Here is an 8,713-nt window from a genome sequence, read left to right as displayed (position 1 = left end):
TGCCTCCACCCTTTCTCCCCCACCCTCCCCTATCCCCTCTCCCCCCGTCTCTCTCTCTCTCCCTCATTAGGAATACAAGTTTTTTAAGGTCAGGTTACTACCACGTGATACTGGTCTGTAGGTTGGAGGTTCTTATAGCGTGTTGATTCCGCTGGTATCTGCGTGTTGGCAGAGCAGGTTACAAATGCGAGTTACCCTAGGAATAGGTTGATGGAGTAATGTTCTTGAGCATTACTCCGAGTAATTGAGCATTACTCCGAGTAATAGTGTTCAAGAACACGACCAGCATCAGGCAGGTGATGCTGGCTGAGCACCGTATAAGAGTAAAGTCAAAATAAGAGTGAACTAATGTTTCATACAAGGCTCTTGGGTGCCTTGCTTGCCAGGTTCAGCGAGTGCTCTTCGTGGTCATTAAAGAGTCGAGCTTCATTGCCAATATGTGTTTTCTCTACCGCAAATGTGCTTTGTCATCGCATAGCCCTGAAAGAAATTACTGTAAGGAGTCATTAACGACCCTCGGAGCATTTGGTATTTCCTCTCTTGCATAAGCGAAGGTTAGAGTGGCGTCGTGGGCATAGGCTAGAGCTTGAGGGATGAAGGGCAGTGGATCCACGAGGTAAACATTCCACAGTAAGGGGTCAAGCACATTACCCTGTGATACTCTGGCGTCTATTAAGTGGCTTTTAGATTATGTTCCTATGAAGACTCTTCTTAGATTGCGTTCTTGAACGTAGTCCTTGAACAAGTTACAGCCTGTGGCCAGGTAAGTCCACTACGGGCTCACCATAGCCTGTGCTACTTGGAACTTTTTAGTTCCCAGTAGCTGAATCTATAACAACAAGGGAGCTTGAAGTGCCTACAATGTCCAGAACTCAGGTCATCTTGGACTCGTCGAGTGACTGACGCCACTTACCAGAGTCAGATCCAATTCTATCTTATGCAAGTTCGTCTTGTTTGAGATTAATCCTTGGGAGATAGCCCACTGTTGCAGGCGATGAGTCACAATAACGTGGCTGAAGTATATTGACCAGACCACACACTAGAAACTGAAGGGACGACGACGTTTCGGTCCGTCCTGGACGAATCAACTTGAGAATGATCCAGGACGGACAGAAACGTCGTCGTCCCTTCACTTTCTAGTGTGTGTGGTCTGGTCAACCCACTGTTGAACTTATTTCCTCTGACAACCTCGTCTGTGAATGTTCCAGTTGCGAACAAAAGCATGCCTTTCATACTATACTTCATTATACTTCATATATTTCATACTGCCTCCAGCTCCTATGTCTGGCCTCAGCCGCCACGCTATATCGATACCTGATCCGGACAAGAGGATGAGGCTCATAGTTGCAGAGAAATGTGAGGAAAATATACGTTTTTTCGGGGAGTATACAAGTGGAAGGCACTGATGAAGTATTGGCGGAGGTATGTTACCTTGAGGTATTTTCGGGGCTTAGCGTCCCCGCGGCCCGGTCGTCGACCAGGTCTCCCTGTAGATGGTAGCCTCCATCTACAACTTCAAGACCAAACTTGACACGGAAGGCAAACGTGGTGTGACTTAGTAACTTAGCAGGAACAAATAGGTAAGAGGCGGAGGCTAAATAGCTTGATTCGACTCCCAGAAAGCAGTGACAGGTAAGCACACTTTGACCCCTTACAAAGCCCAATCACTGCCCCGTCCCAGCGCTAATCCCGTCCAATCCTGTCCATTCCGACGCCACCCCCACAACGTCGCGCCACGCCCCCCTCTGAGCGCCTCACTCCAGCCAATCCTGGCCATCCTCCACCCCAACGCCAGGCCACGCCCCCTCCCAGTGCCTCATCGCGCCCAATCCTAGCCGTCCCCCCTCCCAGTGCCAGGCCACGCCCCCTCCTGCCCAGCACCCCTCGCCCCTTCCACATGTGGGGCGGCACCTCGCTAGCCCCCAAGGTCACTCATGAGAGCAGTTGCTACACAGGTTGTTGGGCTCTCTTTTTATTCTTATTTTTAACGTGATGTGCGTGGAGGTGGCGCCGTAGTGTGGTGGGAGTGGCGCCGTAGTGTGGTGGGGGTGGCGCCGTAGTGTGGTGGGGGTGGCGCCGTAGTGTGGTGGGAGTGGCGCCGTAGTGTGGTGGGGGTGGCGCCGTAGTGTGGTGGGAGTGGCGCTGTAGTGTGGTGGGAGTGGCGCCGTAGTGTGGTGGGGGTGGCGCCGTAGTGTGGTGGGGGTGGCGACGTAGTGTGGTGGGAGTGGCGCCGTAGTGTGGTGGGGGTGGCGCCGTAGGTGTGGTGGGGGTGGCGCCGTAGTGTGGTGGGAGTGGCGCCGTAGTGTGGTGGGGGTGGCGCCGTAGTGTGGTGGGGGTGGCGCCGTAGTGTGGTGGGGGTGGCGCCGTAGTGTGGTGGGAGTGGCGCCGTAGTGTGGTGGGAGTGGCGCCGTAGTGTGGTGGGAGTGGCGCCGTAGTGTGGTGGGGGTGGCGCCGTAGTGTGGTGGGGGTGGCGCCCCACCACATGACACCTCTGCTCTTCACTGGTTCTATTCTGCATTTTCTTCCATATCGTTCACTCCAGTACGTTGTTATTTTACTGTGTAGATTAGGGACTTGGCCCTCCAGTATTTTCCACGTGTATATTATTTGGTATCTCTCTCGTCTCCTTTCTAGAGAGTACATTTGGAGGGCTTTGAGACGCAGGCGAAGAGTCACAATAAGGTGGCTGAAGTATGTTGACCAGACCACACACTAGAAGTTGAAGGGACGACGACGTTTCGGTCCGTCCTGGACCATTCTCAAGTCGATTGTGATCAATCGACTAGAGAATGGTCCAGGACGGACCGAAACGTCGTCGTCCCTTCAACTTCTAGTGTGTGGTCTGGTCATCAGCTTTGAGACGATCCCAATAATTTAGGTGCTTTATCGCGCCAATAATTTAGGTGCCTTATGACTCGTTTGTGTCTGCAAACTTTGAGCAATGTTTATTTCTCTACTTTGTCAATTTCTTTTAGAATCTTTTATGTTGTTACCATGTCCTCCCTATCTTTCCACTCCAGTGTACTCATCTATTTGTGCTTGCTTGTGATTGTGCCTATGGCACGATTGTGCCCATGGCACGATTGTGCCCATGGCACGATTGTGCCCATGACACGATTGTACCCATGGCACGATTGTGCCCATGGCACGATTGTGCCCATGACACGATTGTACCCATGGCACGATTGTGCCCATGGGACGATTGTGCCCATGACACGATTGTACCCATGACAGTCTTCAATGAATTTATTCTACATTTCATACAGTTTGTTTCACTCTAATAAGTTCTTATTATATTGTTCATAACTGGGAACTGGCCATCCAGTATCTTCCACATATATATTATGCGATATATCTTTATCTTCCTTCCTAGAGAGAGTGCATTTGAGCACTTTGCTTGTCGTGGTTCAGCCTATCCTCCGAAGGTTTCCCCAACATAAAAAAAAAAAAACGGTCAATTAAAAGTGGTCTCTCCTAACCTACCAGAGGACCCAAAACAGAAAACGGAACAGATGTTTCTCATATCCCACAACACCCAGCCCTGACATCCACAGGTGTTCCCTCAGACACCAATATATGTCTCTCAGCGGACTAGAACAATACAATCTTCATATTTAGAATCCAAGGCGCACTTTCGTGTTGATTAAGAGTGTGTACTTACCTTGGTGGGCTGGCTGTTGTTACACTTCACCTTCTCGGAGCCGGTCGGCCGAGCGGACAGCACGCTGGACTTGTGATCCTGTGGTTCTGGGTTCGATCCCAGGCGCCGCCGAGAAACAATGGGCAGAGTTTCTTTCACCCTATGCCCCTGTTACCTAGCAGTAAAATAGGTACCTGGGGGTGTTAGTCAGCTGTCACGGACTGCTTCCTGGGGGTGGAGGCCTGGTCGAGGACCGGGCCGCGGGGACACTAAAAAGCCCCGAAATCATCTCAAGATAACCTCAAGATAACCTCTCCACTGCAACTTTCATTCTTCAATTGATTATTGTAATTCCGGTGTTATCGCCTTTTGTTGGATCACGTTTGATTGTTGTTTGCTTATTGGAGCATCACAATCACCTACTAGAGTACCATGGACCATCACAATCACCCACCACAGTAGCCTGAATCATCACAATCACCCACCACAGTACCATAGACCATCACAATCACCCACCACAGTAGCCTGTACCATCACAATCACCCACCACAGTACCATGGACCATCACAATCACCCACCACAGTACCATAGACCATCACAATCACCCACCACAGTAGCCTGTACCATCACAATCACCCACCACAGTACCATGGACCATCACAATCACCCACCACAGTACCATAGACCATCACAATCACCCACCACAGTAGCCTGTACCATCACAATCACCCACCACAGTACCATAGACCATCACAATCACCCACCAGAGTACCATGGACCATCACAATCACCCACCACAGTAGTCTGAATCATCACAATCACCCACCAGAGTACCATGGACCATCACAATCACCCACCACAGTACCATAGACCATCACAATCACCCACCACAGTAGCCTGTACCATCACAATCACCCACCACAGTACCATAGACCATCACAATCACCCACCAGAGTACCATGGACCATCACACTCACCCACCACAGTAGTCTGAATCAACACAATCACCCACCACAGTAGCCTGAATCATCACAATCACCCACCACAGTACCATGGACCCCACACTACTCAGCCTCGTGTGAGTACGTCACACAAAACCCATTCCAAGAAGTCCAATTCCTCCCAGGAGGGTTCGGCGAATCCTCGAAGGATAACAAGGGAAGATGGGAGTACTTATTAACGAGAGAGTACTTACCTGTAGAGGAGGCCTCTACAGCCTGGTGAAGGAGGATCGTCTGGAGTACCACCACTACCGCCAGCAGCGCCGTCAGCGCCGAGTTCGATACAGTGGATGATCCTCGTTTCAGGGGCGGCCTCTTCCTTCCCCTGCTGCTGCTCATGTCATCGAGGGCACAGGACTCACAGCGCTCAGGAGCCATGCTAGCACTCACAGTGTTCTCTGTTGGCACTCTGAGACAACGGTAACTCTGCTCACAGTCACCTGTTCACTCTGGCTCACCGTAACAAGTCTCGTGAGGGTTTTTCTACCGTTTCAGACGCAAGGGTTTGAGGAGTGTTGACCTGATCTCGTACCTCCCGGAGAAGACCAGCTACGAACATGTTCACTCATGCTCACCGACCTTGTTCATCGCCATGTTTGCAACATTATTCAGTATGGGATTCACTCGATTGTCACTGTTCAAATGTTCATATTCATTTCACACACCCTCCTCAAGTTTGATACAAAGTGAACATAGCCGTGTCCTTACGCACGTGTCCTCACTCACGTGTCCTCACTCACGTGCCTTTACTCACGTGTCTTATCAGAGTCCTGTGATTGAATAACCTGAAAGAATTACTGATTGTTATTTTTTGTTATTATTTATATCTGTACCCGGGCACGCGTTGCTGTGGCTCAGCAACGCGTGTGCCACAGCAACCTTCCCTTGTCTACCAGTTCTCCCCACCATTTCCCCTATCCCCCATCCCCTCGTCCTCCCCACCATTCCCCACTCCCTCGTCTGATGCATTCCCAGATGATCTGATGTTCCCATCAAAAAATTGGGAACATAAAATAGTCTGATGTTCCCATCACTGAAATATAAGAAAAACAGTTAAAAAACGAAATGAAAAAACAATGAAAAAATAAAAACAAACTATTCTCACGAAATGAACGGTATGGTAAACAACACAGTTCAATTCCAACGCAATGTCACACAAATTAATTAAATCAAAATGAAAATAAATCGAAATCTAAGAAAATTCAATTTATCGCTGGAATTGGAAACATTGATATGGAATCGTAACGTATTTAGTATAGCGTGTGTTGCTATTATGTGCAACAGATAGCGCTTTTTTTTTAAAGCATGTTTTTACCTGTCACAGGTGTGGCATGTATATAGTAGGTATTTAAAAACACGCACGTATTCGAATGGAACATTATGTCAAAATTTCAAAGCAACCGCTGAAGAACTTTCGGAGATTACAGCATGTGTTGCTCTTACGTCCAACAGATGGCACTATTTTTTAAAAAAGCATGTTTTTTCCTGTCACAGGCGAGGCATGTATATAGTAGGTATATAAAAACACGCGCCTATTTGAATGCAACGTTGTGTAAAAATTTCTAAGCAATCGGTAAAGAGGTTTCGAAGATTTCCCTCACATGAAAAACATGAAAAAGACAGTTTTTCGAAAAAAACCACGTTTTTTTCCTGTCATAGACGTGACATTTATATAGTATGATATAAAAACCCGCTCGGATGCGAATGGAACATTGTGTGAAAATTTCAAAGCAATCGGGGAAATATTTTCAGAGATTAGCGATTATGAACAAACGAACATTTATATTTTTATTTATATAGATATATACTTTTACGTGTAACTTGTAAAGACTTTGGAGACGGACAGGTGGAGGAGCCTACACCTGCCCTGTGGTGGTGGGCTGGTGGTGGTGGTGGTGGTGGTGGTGGTGGTGGTGGTGGTGGTGGTGGGCTGGGGGTGGTGGGCTGGGGGTGGTGGTGGTGGTGGTGGGCTGGTGGTGGTGGTGGTGGTGGTGGGCTGGTGGTGGTGGGCTGGGGGTGGTGGTGGTGGGCTGGGGGTGGTGGTGGTGGTGGGCTGGGGGTGGTGGGCTGGGGGTGGTGGTGGTGGTGGGCTGGTGGTGGTGGGCTGGGGGTGGTGGAGGTGGGCTGGTGGTGGTGGGCTGGTGGTGGTGGGCTGGGGGTGGTGGTGGTGGTGGGCTGGTGGTGGGCTGGGGGTGGTGGTGGTGGTGGTGGTGGGCTGGGGGTGGTGGTGGTGGGCTGGGGGTGGTGGAGGTGGGCTGGTGATGGTGGTGGTGGTGGGCTGGTGTACACCAGGGGAGAGTGAATGACCTGGCGGCCTTGCCCACCCCAGCACCGCCAGGAATGTAAACAGCGGGGCGCGTTCATGCCTGTGTTTTCCAGCACTTGTGCTTGCTCACCCGAACCTCAGCTCCTGGGCCCCCGCATGATACAATATCTCCCAAAACACTTTCAAATTATGAATAACCTCCTCAATCTTTTCCATCCCCCCCTATCAAACGTCTCGTGTTTTTCTACCCCTCTCACTTCCTCTTAAGGATCCTATATGTCGTGAGCATGTCCCTCTTATCCATTTTGAGGGGGAGCTATATATCTATAAATGTGTTAGAGGTTTTGTTAATAATTTTAGCTGGGAAATATATGTAGGATGGTGTCTTGGGGTGGCTGTCAGGGTACAGGACTGGTCGAGGGCCGCATCAATGTTAATGGGGAGCCGGTCGGCCGAGCAGACAGCACGCTGGACTTGTGATCCTGTGGTCCTGGGTACGATCCCAGGCGCCGGCGAGAAACAATGGGCAGAGTTTCTTTCAGCCTATGTCCCTGTTACCTAGCAGTAAAATAGGTACCTGGGTGTTAGTCAGCTGTCACGGGCTGCTTCCTGGGGGTGGAGGCCTGGTCGAGGACCGGGCCGCGGGGACACTAAAAGCCCCGAAATCATCTCAAGATAACCTCAAGATATGGTAATTAGCAGCGATGTTGCAAATGATGTGACGCGATCACAATGCATCTTGCAAGTCGCAACAGTCTGAGTGTCTCGTTGTAGCATTATTGTCTCGGCTGGAGAGGTGAAGATCTTAGCTATTATACATGTTACATATACATACATGTTACATTATACATATATATTATTATGTTACGCCTATTGTAGCACTGTATTGTCTCGGTGTTATAGGACCCCCTCCCCCCTCCCGCCCCCCCCCCCGCCCTGGCGTCTGCTCGAACACCACCACCCCCCACCTCTTTGTCCTGTACTCACCTAATTGTGCTTGCGGGGGTTGAGCTCTGGCTCTTTGGTCCCGCCTCTCAATCGTAAATCAACAGGTATACAGGTTTCTCTGAGCCTATTGGGCTCTGTCATATCTACACTTGAAACTGTGTATGGAGTCAACCTCCACCACATTACTGCCTAATGCATTCCACTTAAGGATGTGTGTGTGTGTGTGTGTGTGTGTGTGTGTGTGTGTGTGTGTGTGTGTGTGTGTGTGTGTGTGTGTGTGTGTGTGTGTGTGTGTGTGTGTGTTTGGACCCTGACTTTCTAACCAATCACATTTTCCTGTATTATTTCTCCTACATATATTTCTAACACACGCGCACACACATCCCCAGGAAGTAGCTCGTAGTAGTTGGCTAACTCCCAGGTACCTATTTACTGCTAGGTGAACAGGGGCATCAGGGTGAAAGAAACAATGCCCATTTGTTTCTGCCTCGTCCGGGAATCGAACCCGGGCACCTAGGACTACGACACCCGAGCGATGTCCACTCAGCCGCGAGGCCCCTATGTGTGTGTGAATATTCACCTAGATGTGCTTGCAGAGTTGAACTAAGCTCCTGGCCCCGGCTTTCGAACGTTCTTAGATTAATGACTCAATTCTCAGGCTTCTATAATATTTACCCTTAAAACCTCTTTCCTCCGGTGTTCAAAGGGTCTTTCCTCATAGCTCAATCCCTTCAGCTCCGGGTCAAGTCTCGTTTCATATCCGTGGACCTTTTATAAGTTTCTCATCGTCCTTTTCCAGGTAAGGGTTCCATGCTGGAGATAACATATTCAAGTGTGGGTCTCACCTACGTTGTATAT

General features: G+C 49.6%; 1 protein-coding gene across 4 annotated transcripts in view; it reads right to left on the bottom strand.

Moving 5' to 3' along the window:
* The window catches only part of Fs (Follistatin), a 147,272-nt gene that overhangs the window by 100,355 nt on the left and 38,204 nt on the right, over window positions 1-8,713 (bottom strand). For all 4 annotated transcript variants that reach the window (XM_069309996.1, XM_069309994.1, XM_069309997.1 and 1 more), the window contains exon 2: window positions 4,836-5,426. In XM_069309996.1, coding sequence (XP_069166097.1) covers window positions 4,836-5,019 — 184 coding nt within the window. In that variant the 5' untranslated portion in view covers window positions 5,020-5,426. The remainder of the gene's footprint in view (window positions 1-4,835; window positions 5,427-8,713) is intronic.

Source organism: Procambarus clarkii, chromosome 66 (assembly GCF_040958095.1).
Source record: "Procambarus clarkii isolate CNS0578487 chromosome 66, FALCON_Pclarkii_2.0, whole genome shotgun sequence".
Lineage (NCBI taxonomy): Eukaryota > Metazoa > Arthropoda > Malacostraca > Decapoda > Cambaridae > Procambarus > Procambarus clarkii.
The sequence above is the reverse complement of the archived record's forward strand: the minus strand, read 5'-3'. Positions and strand labels throughout refer to the sequence as shown.